Source organism: Babesia bigemina, assembly GCF_000981445.1.
Source record: "Babesia bigemina genome assembly Bbig001, chromosome : III".
Lineage (NCBI taxonomy): Eukaryota > Apicomplexa > Aconoidasida > Piroplasmida > Babesiidae > Babesia > Babesia bigemina.
Genome location: NC_027218.1, coordinates 3,084,160 through 3,107,957, shown reverse-complemented (window position 1 = coordinate 3,107,957; position 23,798 = coordinate 3,084,160). Strand labels below are relative to the sequence as shown.

Genomic DNA, 23,798 nt, shown 5'->3' with positions numbered 1-23,798 from the left:
TTTCATTTTTGCTTTTACAATGGCGGTATCTGTAAGTCTGGGCCTTTTTAAAGGCCTCCCGGTCAACGAGGAAGGACACGCCCACAGGAAGATTGCGAGGTGCCTTTTTGCATTCAAGGACGAAACCAACGGGCCAAAATGGATTTGTTCGTACAGGAATATCACAGTTGGTGCTAAAGGTAAGCTCTAAACCGATTAGACACCGTTTAAAGTTGGACGCAGAGCTGGCATCGGCCCACACCGTCCCGAACTACTTGCAACCATGCGGCGTGCTCACTACGGGCGTTAACAGCGATGAAGAGCTCAAGGAACTATTGCCTAACAACATGCTTGGCCAGGAGCTGCATGTATTCAAGTGGAATCCCAAGAAAGAGGATAATCCGTCCCTGCAAGAGGCAGTACAATGCTTCATTATGACAATACAAAACGAGAAATGCGAGATGAAAGAAGTCCTTTCAGCCGACATAACATGGGTATGTTTGTGCATACTTGCTAAATCCATTGTATATGCACTTGTACCGATTTAATTGACATGATTTTCAGATCGAGGATGACATGGCGGAGATCGGCCGCAGGGGATACACCCCAATCGCAACCTCACTCTTGGCAAATGTGCCATTGCATACCAGCGAAGATGTGGAACTATCCATGGAGTTGCTTGGACTGAAGAAAATGGAGATTTTGCCCCAGGCACTACGCAATGCAGCAACGTCGTTCTTAAAGGACCAGCTTGTACAATTTATCAATGTGGAGAACGAGGGACTATCCATGGATTTGACCGATATACCTATGTCTAAAGGATTGGCAAACGGATCCGAGCCGAGCTACGCGCATCTCACGTTCGGCGCCACGAAGGAGTACAAGAAGCACGCTCTCATATACACCGTTCCGCGGGAAGAAGAGGCGGAAGACGAGTCTATCGCCGAGCTGCAAGTAGTTCTACAAACTACATGCGTAGCTCCGACGGATATAGTTGGAGATGAGCCTACAGAGGAGCTGGCTGAGGTGACTCTCGAGGCACTTCGCCATATCGCCACCCTATCATTCGGCTCTGAAAGTCTGCTAAATCAGGCGTCCGTATATATCAATTCGGAGGAGAGGAGTGTCGTAAAGGACGCTGAACAAGATGCAACTGTTAGCAAGGCGCCGGCAAAGGGGAAAGGTAATGCCAAAGGGGGCAAGGGCAAGTCTGGAAGCAGTCGCAGTAAAAAACCTACGGCTCCTAAACCTAGCAAAACTGAGGAGTCAACAGTTGTGACACTGCTCAAGAGTGAAGTGCCTGTAGAAATATCCGTGGGTGACTTCACCCGTAACGTACACCTGACGATGAACTTGGACAAGGTGTCTGGCAAGCTCGACGTAGCAGTCAAAAATTCAGGCGATGATGTGAAAAGTCAAGACATCGAAAAGGTGAAAATCAGCGTAATCACCAAGGCATTTGTGCCCAGCGAAGACACCCATGACCCCGTGTTCCCGTTTGGAGGCACGACATTGAATGTCCTGGGGCTTCTGCGGAACACAGGTGGCGCGGTGAGCGAATGTGTCACGGACGCTAATCCAGCAACGCATCTGAAACTGCTTTTCAGCTCGAAAGAGCTCTGCGACCGTAGCGCGCTGATATCGGTACGTTTCAATTGGCACTATTCGAAAATGTCTGCAGCCGCACCTGGACTGCGCCATGTTCCCGCAGTGGATGAGCAACAAAACCTCAAGGGCGACACTAGTGAAGGGGCTGTACCAGTACTACCACTACTTGCAGGTAGGCGGTCTCGCGCAAACAATCATAGCCGATCAGGGTGGCAAAAACGACAGCGGATGGGGATGCTGCTACCGCTCAATACAGATGGTGGCCAGCTGGTACCTCTTGCAGTACCACACTATAAGGCCTGTGCCTACGCACGACGAAATTCAGAGGTACCTGCAGGAGAAGGACCCGTCGCATGTCGGAATGGTCGTGGGCAGCTCCACGTGGATCGGAACCGTCGAGGCAGGCTACTTCATCAACTGGTACCTGAAGTACGACGCCAAGACCTTCTACCTCAGCGGCGTCAACGACTTCAGGAACTACAACTGTGTTATCGCAAACCACTTCCAAAAGGTGGGCTCCCCTATCATCATGGGAGCGGGAATGTTCGCATACGTTATTCTAGGAATCTGTATGGGCGCGCAGACTGGTAAGGGTGCATCAAATCGCCGTTGTGATTGTTGGTTGCTTGCCAGTGCGGCGCCGGAATGTTGTACGCTTGCGCAACCGCAGCACCTATATGGAGAATATCATAAAATTGCAGGCGACGTCGCGTACCTCATTGCCGATCCGCACTACGTAGGAGAAGATTCGATAAAATCGATAAAGACAAAGGGTGCGGTTGCCTGGAAGAAGATCGACTTCATCACCAAAGCCGCCAACGGCAGCTTCATCAACCTGTGCTGCCCCCAACTAGACAGATACGACGATTAATCAAAACGTCGCCGTGCGCCAAACACCTTGAAATATTGGCTACCAAACTTGCTTTGATGTAGACAGGAACATACACACCTACACACCACGAGTGAGCACGCTTCCAGGCCTTCCTGCGCGTAGGCCCAGAGTTCAAACTGCGAAAATCGCAGTTTTATTCCGAAAAAATGACACTCGGTTTCAAAAATCTACGCAATGCCGTGGGCATTTTCCGTGGCACCGCCGCCAAAGCTGGGCATATCCGCGGCATATGCGCCACGAGGCGATACTCCACCGCCTACACCCCCGAGTTCATACGGTCTGTCTTCTCGAACGTAGCTACGCGATACGACCTCATGAATGATCTGATGAGCGTTGGGATCCACCGGCTGTGGAAGGATACGTTTGTGACGGAAGCAGTGACCGCCGTCGCCGACCTTAACAATGAAATCGCGAAAGCGACCTTCGAGGGCAGAGAATACGAAGGGCCTACCGTATTGAAGATCCTAGATCTCGCAGGCGGCACTGGAGATATCGCTTTCCGCATACTGGACAAGGCCAAGGACATGCGTATAAAGGACGCTGGAGGGTTCATCCTGCACTCACCGAAAACGCGCATCCAACCGGAAATCACAATCATGGACCCATCATGTGAAATGACCGATGTTGGGCAACAGCGCGCCGCGAGCCTTGGTTTCACGGACATCACGTGGACCAATGCACCGGCGGAAAACATGCCCGTACCAGACGACACCTTCGACATCATCACGTGCGCCTTCGGGCTGCGGAACTTCAGCGACCGGATGCAAGGGCTCAAGGAGTGCTACAGGGTGCTCAAACCCGGTGGCAGGCTCATGATCCTCGAGTTTAGCCATTGTGAAAGCAGCCTCTTGGGAGCACTCTATGAAGCCTACTCAGACCTCGTCATACCCAACCTGGGGAAATATATCGCAAATGATGTGAATGCGTACCAGTATTTGGTAGACTCTATCCGCAGCTTCCCTACGCAGGAGGAGCTGGCCGAGGCGCTCACGAAACTCAACTTCACGCTCGTGTCTTATCGCAACCTCTCCGGCGGAATCGTCGCCATGCACTCAGCATTTAAACAACAGTGAGGCCCGAGCAGGTGGCGCAAAACTTATGTAATGAGTCAGTACGATCTGATGTTTCGGCATCCTTTTCATATGGGCATGTAGGGTGGCTTATACCTATTTATACTTGTGATCTCACGTACGGAAAGCGTTACCTTTTCGACTCTACCATTACTGCTGCAGCAGTGAATTGTATAATGACTGTGTCATTCATTGGGATATTTACAAATGGGTGGAGATGTTGCACAACAGTAGAAACAGTGCTTATTTTAGTCAAGCTCTGCTTGGTATATGGCCACGAGAAGTTAAGAACGGGGTCCAATTTAGTATCTAATTGCACTACAGAAGTGCCATCAGGGGTGACATGAGTAGAGGAATTCTATGTGAAGGATATTAAGCTGATAAGTTGTGTAGGTGGGCGAAGTCTCTGCCATTACGGGACGTTAAAATGTTTTCCGTAAAGATTTACTGATTAACAATGTAGGTAGACCACATAATGATGTGGGACACCACAAAATTAATTTAACAAATCAAGCTGTGTCATCTCTTACGTGGGCTATGCAATTGTAGTTTGTGTGAAAGTAGGCTATCTATATCACTTTAGTGGTTCACGACAGCATCGCAAATGCCCCCCACCACAACTAACCACGGCTGCACCACCATCTATCACAAGTTAATAAATGACATGTGTAAATGTTACAATCACCGTTGAATACCAAGTTATCCCATAGGGTCATCATCGTCAAAGTAATCGGCGTCGTAGAGTGAGAGCATCTTCCTGCTATTAGTGAGTAGCGCCTTGACGTCGATGAGGTGGGAGGCCTTGGACCTGATGAAGTGAGAACAGAGATACAGGACGTCCAGGCGGTACAGTATCGTGTAAGAGAGGAGGAGTACTGCGACCGACCACAGTGCCATGAGCGTGTAGATGAAGGGCATCCTGACCCTGTAGAGGAAGTCGTCCATGCAGGTCATGAGGGTTGCGATAGGCTTGCCGTTGACCACTGCCCCCAGCTTGGTGATGATCTCTGAACATGTGAGTGATGTCTGTGGTGTGCCTTCCAGCGGCGTGAACCCGTGAGTGTAGAGGAGGGGCAGGGCATCTGGACATGAGTGAAGTGCTGGGCACTTGTTACTAGCATGCCCTTCTAAATCACAACGTAGTCTCTCGAGTGACTCCCACAGTCTGTCGGTTAGGTATACCGTCCAGCTGAGGTAGGTGTGGGCGAAGCACGGCGAATAGATGGTGTAGGCCCGGTGCGTGATGGGCGTGAAACATCGACGACAGTGCAGAGGTTTGATCCCACACCCAATTAGTGTTGACAGCGTGTTGGGATGGTCTTCGTCGTGATTCGAGCTGACAGATTCGGAACCTCGGAGCTCCCGTACTTCGAGGATATCGGGTTCCTTGAAACGGTCCCAGTTGGGGCAGTGGTCGTGTGGCTTGGAGAGAGATGAGCCGAGGTTTGACAATCCCTTGGAGGACGCATCATACATTAAATTTCCGAAATGGTGGAAGTACGACACAAGCTCCCCGGTGGTCCGCGGCGTCCGCATGGTGAGGCAGTTGAGATAAGAGGACAATGTAAGCAAGGGGTCACTACCGCCGCAGCTGGGAGTGAGGATGGAGGAAAGGATGGCGCCAGTTTGGCGAGGTTTAGGCAGATCTTTGTGTTTAAATCCCATGTATACCCGGCTCTTGCAGCAGATGTTGCATGGATCGAAGAGGTGCGTCTTGAACTTGGAGTCGTAGGCGTCCGTCAGGAATGCTTGGAGAAGGGAGTTGGAAGATGATATATCATTGCCGTAATAACAATTCGGCCAACCGCCAATAGATTTATCTTGAGAACACTTGGACTTTAGGAACTCCAACTGATGGTGGCAAGAGTACACGTAGTCCCGCAGCTGACATAGGAGGCAGGCGGGATCGGAGGAATAATAAAGCTGACTATATACCGATTCAAATTTGAAATCGTTATAAGCCGTGTAATAATCACGATATTTAACCGTGTAAAGTATGTTTGCTGCGTAGAGGGACGCCTCGGTTAGGGTCTGGGTGACCATGGAAGCGTCCAGCTTGGTGGGATTTCCAGAAACCTCTATGGTATCTGAGACCTTCGAAGCATCTTTATTAATATCGTCTAAAAGGTCTTTAATATACTTCCGAATATAACCAATATACCCGTTTTGATTAAATCCTACCAACCAGTACAGCATGTCCCGGACGGTCTTTGGAGAAGGCAGATGGTCGGTGGCTGGGAGAGAGGAGGGGGGTGCAGAGGCCGGGTCTGTTGAGAGATCATGGATATACCATGGGTTACGGCATTGGGGACTGTAGAGATCTCCAGCAACGCCATAGTAAGGGAAGGCATTGAACTCGCGGGGTTTTAACGGTTGATTAGCATCATTTAGTCTTAATGAGTTTGACCATTCTTTTGAAGTTTCTTGTAACTTAGCGAGATAAGAGGAAATGTCGGATTCTGCGTCTGCCTTTCCAAATGTGTCGCGATGATTATTAGAATCTTTCAGAAGATTAATGGCGTTGGGATCTTCAAATCCGTCAATATCATTACCCCTAAACCCGTTTCCGCTTGGTTGGTAGCCGCCCCCATTATCTATCAATGAAGGCATTACAATTTCAACTTCGACATCAGGGGGATCCTGAGTCGCTTGACCACTACCGGGATCAAGGCTACCAGATGCAGCAGATCGCGGGCTCGAAACATTTGCCGCCTGAGTGCGCACAGCGTGTGGAGATCCTGTAATCTGTGTGCCTAACGAAGCATTATCCTGCGACTCAGCACCTAGCACCCCAGTTTGAGCAGTGAGCTTAGGGCTTCCAGGACTAGCGAGAGGGGTTGGAGAAGGCACTGACAGGGATAGATCTGTAGACTGAGGTGCTTGTATCCCCTGTCCATCTGGAACTTGAGAAGACGCAGAAGCAACCGGACCAGTAGGCCCTGTCTGACCTGGATCACCTTTAGGCCCCGGTGCGCCTGGAGCACTATCGGTATCAGAGGCTTCAGGTGACGAGGAGCCTGGAGGTTGATTGAGCCCTAAACCTTGAGGTAGAGCAGGCGGTTGAACTGGAGGACCACTGCCCTGTGCACTTTTGCCTGCGTCACCCGGAGAACCAGCGGGGCCATGATTTTTACCATCTTCAGGAGGAACGGAAGAACCATATAATACTTGTGAGCTTTCAGGATTTTGTTCACTTTGATCATTATTTTGGTTTGAAGATCCCTCCGCTTTCTTGCCCTGGTTCTGTGCTCCCTCCGCTTTCTTGCCCTGGTTCTGTGCTCCCTCCGCTTTCTTGCCCTGGTTCTGTGCTCCCTCCGCTTTCTTGCCTTGGTTTGGAGTTCCCTCAACTCCAAGATCATCACTCACATCTAACTCCTCTATCACAACCTCATCCTCCTCGTCATCTGCTTCAAGGTCTGCCGTCTTGACATGGTTATGGGTAGGATCACATCGGATGCCTTTCAGAATTTTTACCATCTTATCCAGACCATCACCGTATCTACTGATCTCCCCTATTACCCTGTCCCAATTCTCTTTCAGAACCTCAGACGCATTGATCTCCGTACCTATGTTCTGGTCATCAAATATAAAACCATAAGGGAAAAAATGCTTGGTGAAATAATCACTAGCACCTGTATAGCGATCTGTCTTAATGTTTTTCAAACTTCCCCCCACTTTATCCAAATTATCTCTAAGCCACCTAACCATCTTCTTAGCAAACTTTTCCGTATTGAGGTCTCCAGCTTTCGGCGTATGACCAGTGTATGAGAGGACATGAGCATTGAAAACATTTTCAAGCGATATTTTAAGTGTGGAGCAATGCTCTTTTAATTCCCTCCACTCAATACAATACCCATCTTTGTCGAAGTCTCCATCCAGAGCTTGTTGAACTTCGTTATTTGTATCAGCGTCCACGATCTCGCAAAAGAGTTTGAGCAATGCAAGGGCGTTCGCCGTGTTGGACGGCTGGGCGCCAGCAGTGGTCAAAGCCGATGTTACAAACACATCACTAAAGAAATTCTCATGTAAATGGGTCAATAATTTCGGAATGTTTGAAGCAATAACCGAACCATTGGCATAACCATTCTCATGAGCTCCTCGCACCTCGTCCTTCTTGAATGCACCAGGAATGACACCGTACTTATCGAAGGACATTTCAATGAGATATCTATCAATTTTACTCACACCAGATGTTAGCTGTCCGACTGGCTCGTTTGCCCAATCCCCTCCACCAGCGTTTTTGAACTTCCCATCCACATTGTACCACAAAAAGTGAACTACGGAGAGCAGTTTGGGAATGCAAGCGAGTAGCGTATATAATACCACATTAGGTGTATTCGCCATATAATTAGTAGGCTTCGCATTTTTGCACAGTTTTTCATAGAAATGTGACACTTCGTGAAGGAAAGAGGATAGTGCGGTTTTAATGCTCTCTTCGTTTTGAGTCTTCGAATCATAATAGAGCGCTAGACGTTTCACCAATTCTGCAGTCACCTGGGATTGCACACTTTCGTTATTTTTCAACCACTCCAGGAACTTTACACACTGCTTAAGGTTGTTAAGATTAGGAATCCTGCTTGTTATCTTCACCATCCTGTCCACTTCCAATTATCCACCAACCCACTCTCACAAAACAACAGGGACAAACCCCATGCCATGTCAGCTGGAAGCGACTTAACATACGAAATCCCTACCCTGACCACTCACTACGTCCACTCATTGACAGTATAGCCAGACGGCAAAGTGGGATGAGCAAAAATGCTGCAATCAGCATCGTCAAACTTAAACCAACCACTACAAATGCCGTAAACGAAGACATTTATTTGTCTACTCAACCCTTCGAAACACGTGGAAGAACGGTGAACTCAGGCAAACATCCCACCTACCCGGAGTGAGTCAGGCAGCCAACCCGGGAATCCAGAATAACCGGAGTCAGAACGGTGTAGCAGCACGTATAACGTACGATAGCAGTAACCATATCTGGATGCAGGATCGAAGAAGGGGTAAGTCCCCTAACCTTTTATCCCGATCCCGCCAAGCACCCTCCCCTCGGTGTTCCGTCACCTTTCTGTCGGCCGACAAAAAAACGTACCGGCAGTGACACGACAACCGCGCGCCTCGCACCACAGAAGAAACGCTTTCATAAGAATAATTAAAATTTTATTTTAGTCGGAGTGTATTCGGTCAACTAGTATTTGAGTTGCCCGGCCGCAACGCCACCCACCGTAAGCCACATCACCCAACCACGTGCCACCATGGGCTTGACGAAGGTGCGACAACAACTGTTTAAGTGATATACACCAGATCATTGTTTTGTTAGTCATTGCCACGAGGCCGCCTGTGATGCTAGGCAGATATGTCATCCCTCGGGCATCACGCCGGAAAATGCCATGTCACCTAGTATAGAGATGTCTATGATCTTAACACAATCCACATCATCACAAACATTATACCCATTTATCTAACCCGTGAATCAGAGCCTCAGCTGGAGGCAGTCACTAATGGGTTACCCGGATAACCACTCACCGGGCTTCACAATCCAGTTGCAATAGGATTACGCAACCACGTATCACTAGTAACGCAGTTCAACTAGCAATTAACAACGCAATGCATCAACTACACTGTCCACCAATTTGCTGATTAGTTATTACATTAGGCGGTGGGTTGTTGGTTAGGTGGCTGGGTGAGCTAGGTTGTGGCATATTTGTAGTTGTGAGTACTGTGAACGTGGTGAATGGCGATAAAGCAGCAATTAATGTCGCATATGAAAGTGCGATTAGGCTTGCAGGTACGATATCTTGCTGAGCTTGCCGACACGAGCGGCGGCGAGAAGTGACTGGGCGGCTATCTTGTGACTTGAAAGTGATCTCAGGTGGGAGCGGATGTGTAGCGTGTCTAGGCGTCCGATCGAGACGTAAAACAGGTAGAGCAGAGACATCGACCAGAGAGCCACGACTGTCCAGATGAAGGGTTCACGTATTCTGAATAAGAACTCTGGGATGGTTTCGAATACAAATTTGGCAAGAGCACGTTCGAGATGCACCTCTTTGTTCAAAACTGTTTCCAATGCGTAACAAAAATCTCTACATGTCCGCTTCGATTCGACGTTGTTAATTCCACTTAAATCATACGGACTCCTGAAAACTAAACCGTATTTAGATAATGTAGGACGAGTGGATGGGCAGTGAGTTATCGATTTGCAATCCTGAGTGTGATGTTTATCGATGAGACCAATAATAGGCGTCTTGGATGCGTAAGCGGATTTGACTGGGCATGTTGCAGCACAACACTTGACATAACATTTGTTGCCTTCACCACATGTAGCGATGCATTCATTCAACAGTCGATCAAGCAAATTATGAAACGTTTCCGTCAAGTAGACGACCCACGAGAGATAACGTGAGGCATGCTTTTGTGAGAAAACCGTCCATATGTTGTGGCTAAGAGGTTTGATATATTTACCGCATTTAACGTCTGCCATATTGCTGCAAACAAGACTGAACAGATCACCTTTAGTATGAGCTTCGTGATTTATAGATTTGAATATGGTAGTGTTGTCAAGGTGATCGTAGAAACCGAAAGAAGCTTTTTTGACAGCAACCTCAAAAGCGTATTTCTTATGCTTCTTAGCTGCCTCATGGGCTCCGCTTTTGCTATTCCACTCATTCAGCAGATGGTAGTAAAACGCAAACATCTCGTCAAGTGTCTGCGGCGGCCTATTCAAAAGACAAATCAACGAACTGCAAATTTCAGTGAGGCATGAATCTTTCCCTCCACAGAAATCAGCAAGGACAGTGCACAAATACCGACCGCTCTGCCTATGCGATGCCGTAGTGGCAATATCTGAGAAGCCCATCGGAGTCTTACACGGTAATCCTCTGTGGTTGGATACAGTGCACTCCAGCTTGCAACCTGGTTTCTCGAATTGGTGAGGAAGGAACCCTGGCAGTCCGTCTTCTAAGAAGGATTGCAAGGGTGATTTAATGCCGCAATTAGGGTGTTGCCTGCACGTTGGATTACACGTTGGATTACCCAGTTGGTCAGGGCATTGTAACTTGTTGCACTTCCATGACGAGCCGCCTATTGCGTTACCATACCAGCAATTACGCCAACCGCTGACATCTGTTGTGTCGCAGCATTGATTATATAAGAAATTCAATTGATGATACACCCTGTACAATATATCTACTAGCATGTCAAAGCAGGCACTGGCAGAGCTAGGATACTGTAGTTTGGATTCATTCGTGTTATAGTCGCAAGCGTAGACACCGTCCGAGTGGCCATGACCAACTATGGCTGTGAGGACTGAGTGGGACTTTGAACATACGTCACCAAGTGCCGATGTTAGTTGTGAAACTTTCATAGTTTCAGGATACGCTACGAATGACACGTCGTCTATATATGCCAACGAGAGAACGGTACCGTCGACATTGACGTTTTTTTCCTCTGATTTATCAAATAGCTCATCAAAGCTGCTGAATGTTAATTCGTGGTATACGGGATTATGTGGTAGGCCACTAAGCCATATCAGCATATCATATATATTACGCGGCGACTTCTTTGATCCTGAACTGGCGTAGTGACAAACACGGTAATAATCGTGGAGGTATCCGAGAAGTGTTCTAAGTACGCCATGATCTGGTGGATTGGCAGTAATTACTCTCTCTTCACCGTCTACCTTTATTTCTTCCTTCTCGTCATCGTCGCTGACAAGTTTATATTGTGCATCACCTATACCATGTATTTTGGTTAGAAGATCTTTACGGATATGCTGGCCCGTGAAATCGTTCTTATAGCGCAGCTCACCATTTTGTTTGTCCTCTTCGGAAACGATATATCCGCAACGTCCTAAAAAGGCACCCAGTGGATTTTCTACGGTTCCGTTTCTTGCACATATGGTTTTGTATTTGCATTCACTGCCTTCCTTACACTTATTCCGCAAATCATTCAAATCCTTAAACAGCATCTCCAGTATGGTAATGCAAACCTTGGCGCCATGTTTTCCTTCAGTAGTCAATACGCGTTTCTCATCGACCCACTGATTTATGGGATGGGCGCCGTCGTAGACGGATACGTATGCCTTGGACAGCTCCCTTGCCAGACCGTGGAGGCCGAACTTGAGAACATCTAGCATCGCATTGGACGGATCGCCGAACTGTTTAGGCGCGCAATGCTCCAGTTTGCTAATGAGGTCACTAATGTTCTGGCTGAATGTGTGATCGAAGTGGTGAGATGTGTTAAGGTCATTGAATAATCTGGATACAGCAGAAAATGGCGACGAGAGACGTGCAACGTCTGCGTCTAAATTGGTCTGTGTTTTCAGCTCTTGGACGAAATAGTTGATACTATGGCTGAACTTCGACGACAAATCGTGGAGAGTCTCCGGTGGATTGGCGGCATAACCGCTAAAATTTGGATTAAAAGTGTATTCAAACCTGTGCATGAATCCGTGGAAGCCGATGACCAGCTCGTGATCCATCTCCTGTGGCAGCCCAGTAAGCTCCTCGGCGACCTTTGTGGAGAAGAGTGTCAACATGTCGCTGACGAAAGAGACGTACTGCTTACGAGCTTGCTGCGTGATCGTGTACACTGCACGTTTCACTTGTTGATTGACCTGCTCTTGAGTCTGCTTCACGTATTTGTCACGCACGTGGTCGGCGTATGTATTCAGGAGATGCTTGAGTTTGGTGATGGGCCCGGCCTTCACGTCGCCGTGAAGTTTGTCTAGTCTACGCTGTAGATCTTGAAGGCTGTCGGTTATATTAGGCTTGTCTTTCGATATCTTCTGTTTTAGGTCGTTCAGTCTGCCTCTGAGCCTGTCGTTCACTTCCTTTTCGTCATCCGTCGTTAGCGCTTTCATAATATCATCAGATAGCGCACGTAGGTGTTTGGTTACATTTTGAGCATAATCTATCACGCCCTGTTTAGATTCCTCGGCTTGCTTAATAAACTTACTGACTTCGTCTTTAAGAGGCTCAAGTTTTTCATTCACGATTGCAGTGACTGCCTCCTGAAGCTCACTGATGCCGTTAATGCAGGCACCATAGATTAGGTTGCAGAGCTCACTGTCTACGGCTACAGCCTTATCCTGCAATGAGGATTTAAGATTTTCGTACATATGTTCGAGCAAATTCGTCGATGGTGTTAATTCTTCCTTCGCGTCGTGAAGGTGCTTTAATGCCTTTTCAAGGGCAAATCCTTGGCCACTTTTGTCGTCTCTCACGGTCTCAAGCCGGCCCCCCAACGGTTTTAACTCAGTACTTTGTCCCATCTTTGAAACCAGTGCTTCAACAGCGGGATTACTACCTGGGATAACAGCACCACCACTACCATACTGTCGGCCGATCACCGCTATCCCCTCCTTCAACGCAGCCCTCAACGATTCCAGGTATTCCTTAACATTATCTTTAATCTTCTGAATGAGTGGATTAATCTGGTTTTTCAAACCCCAATCGCCGTCAAGCGTATTAAACGAAATCAAATCCCGTTCCGGCACCAATTTCTCAACATTCATATGAACCTCATTAAGCTTTTTAATCACGCAGTCTTCATCTTCACCATCTCCATCCTTCCCTTTAATGAGGTTAAAAAGCTTTTCGTATTCAGACTTAGCCATGTCAAACTGTCCGTGCAGCACACCGGCCTCAACCTTCAGCTTCTCGGCAACATCTTGTATTTTATAAGGATTAGTATTCGAATTGTCATCCTTAAGCGCATTTAATATTTCCTGAACCAGTTTGTAAGATTCTTCTACAACACTGTCCGCCTTCGTTATCCAATCCGTGAGATCATTAATGCATTCCTTAAGTTTTTCATTGATGCTCTCGAGATTCTTCAGAATAACCGAAATTTTCTCCTTCAAGTCGGCGACAAGTTTCTCCACATCTATCTTAATTTTTTCATTCACATTGCAATTAAGTCCGTGAAGAGTCTCCTTAATAATTTTCTCTGTGGCCTCCAAACCTCTCTGCTGCTTTGCGTGGATATCTTCGAGCTTCTTACTTTCATGCGCAATATTAATTTTTACACGCTCAATATTTTGACGTAATTGAGGATTCAAATCGGCAACATCTTTGTCTGCTCTTCTAATATTTTTGCCGAATTCTCTGGCATTTTGTCTGCATTCCTTAACTAACTTCTCAACCTTAGTGACCTGGGCATCCTTAACTTCCGGGGATCCAGCAACATCATCTACGCGAATTCCATTGAAATCTCTATTAAAATCACCGCCATGTGTGACGTATTGGAGTAGCTTGCTTGTTATACTTCTGACATTTCCATTTGACCTCTTCACCTTCTCATTATACCCCCGCACTCCTGCGACCACCTTTTCAATCGCATCATTAAAACCGTTTTTACCAAGGTGTTTATTTTGCTTAAGAAGCGTAATTGCATCTGTAATTTGTCCATTATGCTGCCCTAAATGGCTTTGGATGTTACTGAGAACACCGTACAAAAACGCCATCACCGCGTCGCAAAGCCTGTCCAAGTCGGAGTACACAATGCCTTCGCCATCGTAGCCTTTTGACTCAGAGTTGAAGCCGAGGAAGGTTTCGAGGCAAGTGCACAAATTTTCCAAGATTTCGTTGATGTTATAATCACCTTCTTGTTGACCAATGAATTCTTTGAGTTGTTTTTCAAGGTCTTCAACCTGCTTATGTTCAGGACAGACACAAGAGTCAGCAGGATCTAAAAGTTTTGGAGAAATCTTTTTAGAACACTTTTTACAGCTTGTGAAGCCATCTTCATCTGTACCCTTTAGGCTTGCTTTAGCACTCTCAATTGCATCCCTAATCAATATTTTCAAAGCGTTACACAAATCATCAAGACCGCCGCCACTCTTAACCTGGATCAGCCAGTCAATGGACTCCCTTAAATTTTCAGGGCAGTCGGTCAGCTTTTTGAATTGCGGCGCCATCCTCCAGCAGCGAAAGTTTAATGTCTGCGCAACTTCAATATACCCACCAACAATTAGAGGTTGCAGATACTTGACTCCTGCAAACATGAGTTGTGCCCTGGACGGCTGATAAACACTTCTCCCACTGTTCTAAACTACATTACTCAAGCATCGACGTTATTGGTGGCGTATTTGAATATCACGACAAAACTAGCACCTGCCTCTCTCACCTAATCCCAATCGCCAATACCCAGACAGCTCGAAATTCTAATCCACGCAGGAGGTGACGTCAGACCTCCAAGCTGCTCTCCGATGTTCAACTTCCTTGAGAAGCAGCCAGAGGTGATGCAATCTGTGAGTTAATATTCGCATAAAACATTCTATCAATCCTTTGCAATTACTGCTCCACCCCATTACCTCCATCGACCAGTAATAGTGGGACCAAAATCTTCCTGAGACGTGATAGGGAATAGAGTCGATGAAAGTTGTGAATGAGACATGTTTAACTAACCATAGAAAGTGGTAACAGAAATCGCCTTTCCGCTGGAGCCTCCACAAGTAGTTGAACCTTCGATGAGTGATCGATGAGAAGGCGATATTAATATGTCGTATGCCAAATCTAACCTGAATATGACTGAAGGTGGGCTCAGATGAGAACCAATTGTGTGAATTAAGAATAGTGGGTATTAGGCGGAGTACCATTATAACGATCAATTGGGTAGGAACTCCGGACTGAGAGGACCACTCAAGCTAATCTGCCATTCTGACTTATGTAAGATCGTTAGAAGAACGCAAGAATCGTCTCGATATCCTGATCTCCAACCAAGAGAACATAGTGGAGACTGAAATATTGAATAAACGGAAGCAGCGCAACCTAACCGAGGAATATAAGGCGCTACCATTCACCTATGAGACCAGTATCGCAGCAATTTACTACCTAATAAGTTCATCAAGTCCGAAGGACGTCATTACTCGTTCAACTACACTCCTGCCCATACAGGAAGGACACCACCGAACACTGTCTGCACCTATACGACGTGGAATCCTCTACCTAAATCAATAGGATGTATATAACAAGCTATGAAGAGGTGCAGAAAGCACTTTACGAAGAACGTAGTCACCCGTCTAACACCGTAAAACCTAAAACTAACCTAATCTCATTGTTCATTACGGCAATTGGAATGTCTACAGCCTTTGCATGTCACAGCTCTTGATAATCCGTATAAGTAATGATGATCGCTTTATACACGGTGACTGTTAATTTTTTGTCATGATGTGTTTCCTCTGCAATTCTATGTAGTATAATGAGGAGTTGTAATAATGCCATTTGTGTATGACATCATAATCTATATAACGTTCAATGCCTTTTGAACGTAACTAACATCAATATAAAATATGTATTAGCGTGTTTTGTGAACTCCATCAATATTGTCGAGCAACTACCTTGTAGGTGCCTGGCCACGTGAAACAAATTTGAGGAACCACACAAAAATTCTTCTTGCAATCGTTAGATTCACAACGAAAGCCATCACAAGTTACGTAATACTACAGCGATTCAACTTAACAATTGCAAAGTACAGGTTTATTGGTTTGCCGGACCTAGCGACATTGCTTACAGCTTTATGGGATGGATGATAACTAACAAGCTACAGCTTCGTAGTGGTATATTGAGCTTTGGTAAATTGATGAAGTAGTTGGTAATGGGGTCAATGCGGGACTTTAGTGAAACATATTTAGCACCCCTCAGCTCAATGCGGAGTCCTAGACGTCAGGGAAGGTATGCGAAACTATTCCTCTTAATTTGCACTTACATGTTAAAAGCAATATTATATTGAAACAACTTGTATGTAAACATCATATAATGATAAAACTGAGAAAGTTAGGGGGTTGTTTCCGCTTCCACTCGATGCGACCCCGTGCATGAGCATCTCACGTTACACTTCACAGCAAATTTGACTGCAAAACGTTAACATACGGCCACAGTATGTTCATTATTCGGTGGGGATATGAACAAAACACCTGCGTCTCAAAATACATTACGCTTGGTTTCAATCTTTCTTAATGTGCTACTTTTTTGCTGCTCAAGAGCGCCTTAGCAGACAGCTGCGCGTTGGACGGAGTAACGTCGTCCTGATCTTGATCAACTTCGCTCATAACTACATTGGCTTGACCTTCGTGCTCCTCGTACACGTACACGACAATTTTCTGGCCCTGAATGGCCATAAGCATGAACGTCGGAATCGAGTTTGGCGCCCATGGCTGAAAAGCACCAGTTGCCGATCCAGGGTTCACCAGTATTTTACCCGACACCTTCGATACATCGCTTATGTGGGTGTGACCATAGACAAGCACGTCCACGCCCATGCGCTTTGCGTATTCGTAGACAGCCTCTTTGTCCCCCCAGGAAGGCAGCTGGTATCCGTTGATGAGTCCAATCTTGAAGTTACCTGATGATCTATAAGATACATAATGGTCAAACATACCAATATTGACGATTAATTCCTCTGGTAGCTTCGGGTCATCGTCGAAGTCACCCTTGACCATGTGTAAGTTCGGGGATATTCCCAGGAGAAGGTCCACCATTTTCTGGGAACCGACATTTCCAGTGCACAGCACCTGTTTAATCTTGTCCGTGTTCAGCAGCTCGCGAAAACATTGCGGCAGGTCCAGTGCTCGTTGCGGGACGTGTAGGTCGCCGACGACCATAATAAGCTCACCCAAGTCACTCCCCCCGGTAGACATCTTGGAAACAGGTGTCAGTATAAAAAATTTGTTTTCGCATCCTCAAAAGAACGCTGATTCGCAAGGTATCGTTGAGTTCCATGGGGAATCATACGAGTGGTGTGTAAGGCCAGGTTAGTTATACTTCTACTTCGTTAAGAGTGTGTAGTACGCACAACGGGTTTTCCACGTTATCCTCGGTTATTACAATAGGCGATACAGGCTGCGGCGGTTCCTTTTGGTATACTTTGCCGGTATCGTTATCGGCCCTTATGACGATGTGCTTCTGGTCGTCTACCGCCACCCGGTACCGCTTACCAGGCTCGTAGTCCTTGTTTATGACAAACTCGGCTAGTTTGTCCTCCAGGTTGCTTGTTATGAGTCGTCTGATCGGCCGCGCGCCGCCCTTCTCGTCGCGTGGCAATTTCAAAACGAAGTCCACGAACGAATCGTCCACAACGATGTCCATACCAGCGTCACGCGCCCTTTTCAGGGTCTCTTCAATCATCAGCTTCGATATTTGCCGTAGTTGTTGGTCTGTGAGCGGTCTGAATATGATGATGTCGTCGATTCTGTCAACGAGCTCGGGTTTGAATTGCGATTTCAGCTCTTCGCAGACCAGCGACTTTATTTCCGAGTAGTTCTTGCTCTCATCAGCCGGTTTGTCTTGAATATTGAACCCGAATGTGTGCGATCCGCGTGATGCCCTTTCAATGACGTTCGAGCCCGTGTTGCTGGTCATGATAATGACCGCATTCTTGAACGACACCGTCTGGTTCTTGGAATCCGTTAGTTTCCCGTCCTCCAAAACCTGCAACAAAATATTGATGACGTTGGGGTGCGCCTTTTCTATTTCGTCGAACATAACAACGGAATACGGATTTTTACGCAGCTTCTCAGTGAGTTGACCTCCAGAATCGTGTCCCTTGTATCCTGGCGGGCTCCCGAGAATCCGGCTTATGCTGTGCGGTTCATTGTACTCGGACATGTCTAGCTTTATGATGTTCTTTTCGCTGGCGAACAACAGGTTGGTCAGTGCCTTGGCGATTTCTGACTTGCCGACCCCGGGCGGGCCGCAGAACAAGAAGCTGCCGATCGGCCGTTCTGGATTCTTAATGTTCGTTTTCGCGCGACGAATAGCCTTGCAAATATGCTTCACAGCTTCCTCATGTCCAATGATTCTCTTATGGAGTTCACTTTCCATATTCCGCAGCCCCTCTATTTCGTCCTCGCTGAGTCTTTGTAAGGGTATCCCGGTCCACGTTGACACCACCTCCGCCACATGCTCGGTGTTCACTTCGCAGACAGGTGCTGCAGGTGACTGTTCTGCCATGTCACTTTCCAATTCCGAATCTTCAGTGTAGTACGAGTCTGCACTGCTAGAACTGCCGCTTGCGCCGTCTGAGTCTGAAATAGTCGCGCACATTCCCCCTTCATTTCCTGCACTGCCAGTTTGTTGGAGATCCACATCCCCCTTCACTGCGAAACCGTAACTGATTCCCGATAACGCGTTTGTTTCCTGCGTTGTAGACCCGTTACTCTCAGCTCCGCGCATGCCACCTGCGTCTATCGAGCATTGACTATCCGATTGCGTTGTGTTTGCAGCAGTTTCCGTTTGACTTCGTTCGTTGTTCGCGTCCTGTGTAGTCGCCGAATTTCCGGCATCCTCCTGATGTGACTTTGTTCGCGCATGGAACCTTATTTTGGCCAAGGCGCCTGCTTCATCAAGAATGTCGATGGCCTTGTCTGGCAGGAACCTGTCTTGTATGAATTGTTTCGAAAACTTTAGAGCCGCTGCCACTGCTTCAGGGTTGTACGACACCTTGTGATACTTTCCATATTCTTCTGTGGTTGCGTTGAGGATGGTTTTCGTGTCCTCATCGGTGGGCTCGTTTACGTAGATGGGCTGAAACCGGCGTGACAGTGCGGCATCCTGCAGCGCTATGCAATTCAAAGTTGGTTTTCACGTTACCTTTTCGAAATATTTCCGGTACTCCTTCGGCGTCGTGATCGCCACGCATTGAATTTCGCCTCGAGCAAGGGACGGCTTGAACAGATTTGCGGCGTCGAGTGCACCCTCGCCCGCGCCTGCCCCCACGAGCATATGCGCTTCATCGATGACAAGTATAACGTCTTTCATGGTCTTGACCTCCTCAATCAGCTTGGTCAGGCGTTCTTCAAACTGGCCCCTGAACCTGGCTCCTGCAACCAGTAGCCCCAAGTCGAGCTGCCTTAATCTCTTGTGCCGAAGACTTGGGGTTGCGCCTCCTTTGAGCAATTGCATTGCGAGTCCCTTTGATTTTATGAGTGTTGTACAACAACGCTTACCTCTATGACCGCGGTTTTACCCACACCCGGCTCACCGATTAAGATAGGGTTTCGTTTGTGTTTTCTGCAGAGGGTTCTTATGGCCCGATCGATTTCCGCATCACGACACAACACCTTTGGCAGTTTCCCGAGCTCCGCCTTCGCAGTGATGTCTACGGTGAATGTAGCAAGAGGCGAGGTGTAGGTTTCTTTCATGACGTCGACAGACCGCCCCTGGGCTGGCATGTAGGAGTACTGGCTGAGTGCTTGTTTCCACGTATCACTCTGCTGCACCTCTTCAGGTTTTTCCTTATGTTCTGTGATGTACTTCAGCGTGAGTTTTCGCACTTCGTCGGGATTCAGCGACAGCGTGTTGAGCAGCCGTGCCACCTCTTCGCTTCTGCAACGGAGGAGGCCGAGGAGTATGTGCTCGGTTTCTATGGCACTGTGGCCCAGTAGCTCCGCTTCTACAGATGAGAGCTCCAAAGCTTCCTTGGCTTCATCCGAGAATGTCATCAGCTTTGTATCCAACGCCTCGTTGGAGTTGCCTACAATGCATGAGTGCCAATTACGATTTACCTACTTGTATCAACCCGGAAGATATTGTCAGCTGCTGCTCTGATGGTGTTAACGGTAACTCCGAATTCCCTCAGTACGTGGGCAGCGAGTCCGGAATCTAGACACACCAATCCCTGGAATATGTGTCTAGCTGCGATTTGGGTCGTGGAGGCTCTGCGTGCCTCCTCCTGCGACAACATCAGCACTTTAACCGCATTGTCGCTAAAGTTGTTGAAGTTTAGCAGAGCGCGTTTGTCTGGGGACCTCGCTTGGCCGCTCGAATCCCCGGTGCTGTAGCATCGTCGCCGTATGTTAGAGCTGGGTAGAAGGCTGCCGAATCTGCGGCAGCTTGAGCTTGTGGCGTCATTCCTGAAAGCTTCCGCGGTGATGTGTTGCCCTCGATGCTTCATTCCAACTCCTACGAGGAGAAGCAGCGTCCCCTTGGTCAACGCGGCTCCCATCGGAGGTTACCGTAGGGACGTGATTCCGTAGACAACGGGTTTATTCTGCAAACATTGCGATTAATAACATGTCTAATTTGTGCTACATTTTATGGTTAATAATATCATGTTATAACCGTTTAGTTCACCGTGCCAATGGCTACACTCGTCCTTCCCCTCGCCCCGGCGCTTCAGACAGAAGCTCGGCTTGGATGCTGCTCCTGATTTTTACGAGCAATGGTGTGTCAGTAACAGGCAACTGCAGCAGTGTGTTTGCCTGTGTCCTGTCCCCTGTGTAGAAATAAGCCATGGCGGCGTATGCTACGGTATCTCCGTTCATAGCAACGCTGTTGGCCGTTCCCGTCGATTCTTTGCACGCGTTGTCGATTTCGCGGTGCAGCGATATGATTGAATCCCACTCCTCTGCGACGGAGAATACTGCAAGCACTGCGTTGTACATGTCTATGGATTTGTGCGTATTATGCTCATGCGCTTTCCTCAACAACTGCAGTGCAAGCTTCCACTCACCAGATTGCCTACACGCTTCAACGGCGGATATGAAAGGCTCATATTGCCCTTGGAGTCGTCGTTGACGTTCCATATCCTCTATAATCTTGAGCGCCTTTTTGAATTGCCCCGTCTTCGCGTAAGCGTCCAGCAGCAGTTGGTAGGACATTGCATCCATTTGTATGGGTTCCTGTTGCATCTGGCTGTATACCGACTCCATTTCTGTGAATTTCCGCGACATGAGCAGTGTGCTCAACAACAGCTTGAACTGATGCAGCGTCGGTGTTTTGTTTTCCTTCACCAGTCCTGCGTAAAGTTCCATTGCTTCTCGCCAGTTCCCCGTCATGTAGCACAGCGATAGCATCTCGTTGACCACTGCTGGTGTTGGTGAGTAGCTTTTAAGCTGCTTCATTTCCTTGTACGCTTCAAACGCCTCTCCGTACAGTTGCGCCTTGGAGCATGCCTCGATCACTTTGAGGTAGTCTGCGGGTTGCACGAACGTTTCGTCGCCTTTAGTGACTGCATCCAGTTTTTTCATGTCCTGGAACATTCTACTGCACTCCATACCCCTTCCCTCTTTGGCCAGCTGCGCCATGATGGCGCGCATGACCCCGTGGTCCGCAGCGTGTTTGTTTCGGATCATCTCGTCGTACAGTTGCAGTGCGTCGTCCGTATATCCGCACTTGGCGCACGTGCAAATAGCCAGTTTGTAGCTGACTGCGTCGATGACGTTTTGCTTCTTGCGCATGTCCTCAAGAATCGCCAACGTGAGCTCCGCGTTGGAGTTCCGCTCTGCGGCCGATAACGCCGAATTGTATGCGATTGTCGTAGGAGATACGGCTGCGAACATGTTACAGTGCTAATTTCGCGCTACTTACTGCAATATGGGGACGTTTGTAGAGTTTCGATGCACTTGACGAAGTCTATGCCCAGCGTGGTTGCCTGCGATAATGCGATTTTCATTTTCATGACATCTTCGTCCGTGATTTCCCCAGGTTGAGCGTCTTCTGTCACCTCTCCACTTGCGGGTTCGGGTTCTGCATCGGCTATTTGATGAGTTTGTATTGGACGGTACCTTTGTCTTTCGGTTTGTTGGCATCCTTAAGACCTGCATATGGCCCAATCATTCCACCAGTTAACGCAGATGCACCATTATCCAGGTAAGAACCGAGTCCGGGCACATAATCTCCATTCATTGGGTTTTCATAGCCCATAGGCGGGGTTGGCTCTGCCTCATCCCGGTCTGCAGTTGAGAAGCAATGGATCGTGCGCCGTGAATATCCCTTGTAAACAGCGCCGCTATTTGCACTACACGTTGCATTGGCAACATAGCTAGTGCTAGCTGACTCATGGTTGCAACTCGCGCCTGCATTTGTCACGAATGCACAGCGATGAGCACCTTGCTTTAACAACCTCCTGGGCACCCTAGGAGGTACATACCCATTCCATTCACCTGCTGCGGTCTGATGTGCCTTCCCAGGGAAGGGCAATTTGCAGCTGGGCGCAGCAATGACTACATTATTAGCTTGGATGCGGACGCAAAGTGCGTGGCAAGGTCCGCTCAATGCCCACGGCAGCCACACTCCTACAAGCAGCGTTTGTAGGCATGCTTTTAGTGCTTTACAACGCATCATTCACCATGCTGCTGTCTTATCAACTTGGAAGGTTGCATTGTCTGAACGGCAGCAGCATACACATCTGCTGTCTACTGTGCTACAAAGCAGAATAAGCGCCTTCCTAGACCTATAGGTTGTTGTAAAACTGGCATTTTTATGTTAGTAGTTTCCGCAGTTAGTGTGCACAGTTATAGTAACATGTGCTGCGATGTTGGTGTATCCTCGCGACCCGTCCTGTGGATAGCGCTCAGATGTTAATGAGGCCGTTTTGCGATAAGCTGTTGTAGTAAATCCCTGCCAAATGTCAGCTGACTGTATTAAGCATTACTCACCATCGTTTATCAACTCCAGCAGCACGGGATTCTCCAGGGCTGCCGCGACGCGCTCCTTGTCTAGGAGCTGTTTGTTTATCGCCTTCTCGTTGTTATGCGATCCTGACACACCCAGTTACGATCAAATTCGTGATTTTACCAACCTTCTGCGATTTGCACGTCAATTTTGAAGCGAGGAGGGAGGCTCTGTCGCAGCTTCACGTAGATCATGAGTCCTATGACAGTAGCCTACGGAGGCTGTTACAGTGACGCGCGTTATTCGTACCTGGGAGCAATGTGGTACCGTAGGGGTGAAGTGAACGGTGACGATGCTATTGTCGTTGTCGATGTGTATGTTATGCTCCTCCAGCACCTTTAGATTCTCCAGTGTGTACGAGTACTCAGGGTCCTTGATATCGCGGATGATGTCGAATATTTCCTGCGAGAGGTTTGCCATGACTTGGTGTGCCAGCTTACCTGGACTTCGAAGGGCTCGAATCCGGTCGTAGGCTGGAACAGGCTGTTGGCGGCCTTGTCTTCGGCTTTCGCCTCTTCGTCCGAGTCCAGCGCCATATGGTGGTCGATGTAGAAATACGACGTTGCTTTTTTGCTTAAAATGAACCGTTCCTGCGACTCGATAGTCGAAGGGCCGTTTGTCTTTTTGTAGAGCACGGGGTTGACGTTATCCATTGGACATTTGACCCGTGACTACGAATTTCTACCCAATGTGGATGTTCGTAGCAGTATTGTAACTGCTGGAGTGCTTGTCTAGTGCGGTCATGTGGACGCGTCAATTAACACTGATGCGCGCTGCCCAGTTGCCGTGTCTACCGCAACCACCATCACGCAAATCAATAGCTAAACACATAGCTACATGCCTATGTAGGTACGT

The 23,798-nt window shown here is 47.9% G+C and overlaps 9 protein-coding genes across 9 annotated transcripts; 2 read left to right on the top strand and 7 right to left on the bottom strand.

The window, feature by feature from the left end:
* Positions 1 to 19: 19 nt before the first annotated feature.
* On the top strand, positions 20 to 2,458 carry BBBOND_0312610 (protein of unknown function (DUF1671) protein family, putative; the record flags this gene model as incomplete). Its single annotated transcript, XM_012914090.1, is given in 4 exon segments — positions 20 to 179; positions 223 to 473; positions 544 to 1,740; positions 1,760 to 2,458. 4 exon segments carry the CDS (start codon positions 20 to 22, stop codon positions 2,456 to 2,458), a joined length of 2,307 nt encoding a protein of 768 aa, XP_012769544.1.
* Positions 2,459 to 2,625: 167 nt separating this feature from the next.
* On the top strand, positions 2,626 to 3,552 carry BBBOND_0312600 (ubiquinone/menaquinone biosynthesis methyltransferases family protein, putative; the record flags this gene model as incomplete). Its single annotated transcript, XM_012914089.1, has 1 exon — positions 2,626 to 3,552. One exon carries the CDS (start codon positions 2,626 to 2,628, stop codon positions 3,550 to 3,552), a length of 927 nt encoding a protein of 308 aa, XP_012769543.1.
* Positions 3,553 to 4,248: 696 nt separating this feature from the next.
* Positions 4,249 to 8,142, bottom strand: BBBOND_0312590 (hypothetical protein; the record flags this gene model as incomplete). The annotated part of the gene is made up of 1 exon (XM_012914088.1): positions 4,249 to 8,142. The coding sequence occupies one exon, from the start codon at positions 8,140 to 8,142 to the stop codon at positions 4,249 to 4,251; it is 3,894 nt and encodes a 1,297-aa protein (XP_012769542.1).
* Positions 8,143 to 9,325: 1,183 nt separating this feature from the next.
* Positions 9,326 to 14,467, bottom strand: BBBOND_0312580 (hypothetical protein; the record flags this gene model as incomplete). The annotated part of the gene is made up of 1 exon (XM_012914087.1): positions 9,326 to 14,467. One exon carries the CDS (start codon positions 14,465 to 14,467, stop codon positions 9,326 to 9,328), a length of 5,142 nt encoding a protein of 1,713 aa, XP_012769541.1.
* Positions 14,468 to 14,676: 209 nt separating this feature from the next.
* Positions 14,677 to 15,614, bottom strand: BBBOND_0312570 (hypothetical protein; the record flags this gene model as incomplete). Its single annotated transcript, XM_012914086.1, has 4 exons — positions 14,677 to 14,798; positions 14,958 to 15,070; positions 15,384 to 15,434; positions 15,598 to 15,614. The coding sequence occupies 4 exons, from the start codon at positions 15,612 to 15,614 to the stop codon at positions 14,677 to 14,679; spliced, it is 303 nt and encodes a 100-aa protein (XP_012769540.1).
* An 890-nt stretch (positions 15,615 to 16,504) lies between these two features.
* Positions 16,505 to 17,188, bottom strand: BBBOND_0312560 (vacuolar protein sorting 29, putative; the record flags this gene model as incomplete). Its single annotated transcript, XM_012914085.1, has 1 exon — positions 16,505 to 17,188. The coding sequence occupies one exon, from the start codon at positions 17,186 to 17,188 to the stop codon at positions 16,505 to 16,507; it is 684 nt and encodes a 227-aa protein (XP_012769539.1).
* Positions 17,189 to 17,306: 118 nt separating this feature from the next.
* On the bottom strand, positions 17,307 to 20,442 carry BBBOND_0312550 (Clp amino terminal domain containing protein, putative; the record flags this gene model as incomplete). The annotated part of the gene is made up of 4 exons (XM_012914084.1): positions 17,307 to 19,100; positions 19,140 to 19,460; positions 19,496 to 20,022; positions 20,058 to 20,442. 4 exons carry the CDS (start codon positions 20,440 to 20,442, stop codon positions 17,307 to 17,309), a joined length of 3,027 nt encoding a protein of 1,008 aa, XP_012769538.1.
* Positions 20,443 to 20,632: 190 nt separating this feature from the next.
* On the bottom strand, positions 20,633 to 21,948 carry BBBOND_0312540 (pentatricopeptide repeat domain containing protein, putative; the record flags this gene model as incomplete). The annotated part of the gene is made up of 2 exons (XM_012914083.1): positions 20,633 to 21,771; positions 21,858 to 21,948. The coding sequence occupies 2 exons, from the start codon at positions 21,946 to 21,948 to the stop codon at positions 20,633 to 20,635; spliced, it is 1,230 nt and encodes a 409-aa protein (XP_012769537.1).
* An 894-nt stretch (positions 21,949 to 22,842) lies between these two features.
* On the bottom strand, positions 22,843 to 23,596 carry BBBOND_0312530 (MIP18 family protein; the record flags this gene model as incomplete). Its single annotated transcript, XM_012914082.1, has 5 exons — positions 22,843 to 22,889; positions 22,928 to 23,029; positions 23,071 to 23,155; positions 23,193 to 23,345; positions 23,384 to 23,596. 5 exons carry the CDS (start codon positions 23,594 to 23,596, stop codon positions 22,843 to 22,845), a joined length of 600 nt encoding a protein of 199 aa, XP_012769536.1.
* Positions 23,597 to 23,798: the final 202 nt, after the last annotated feature.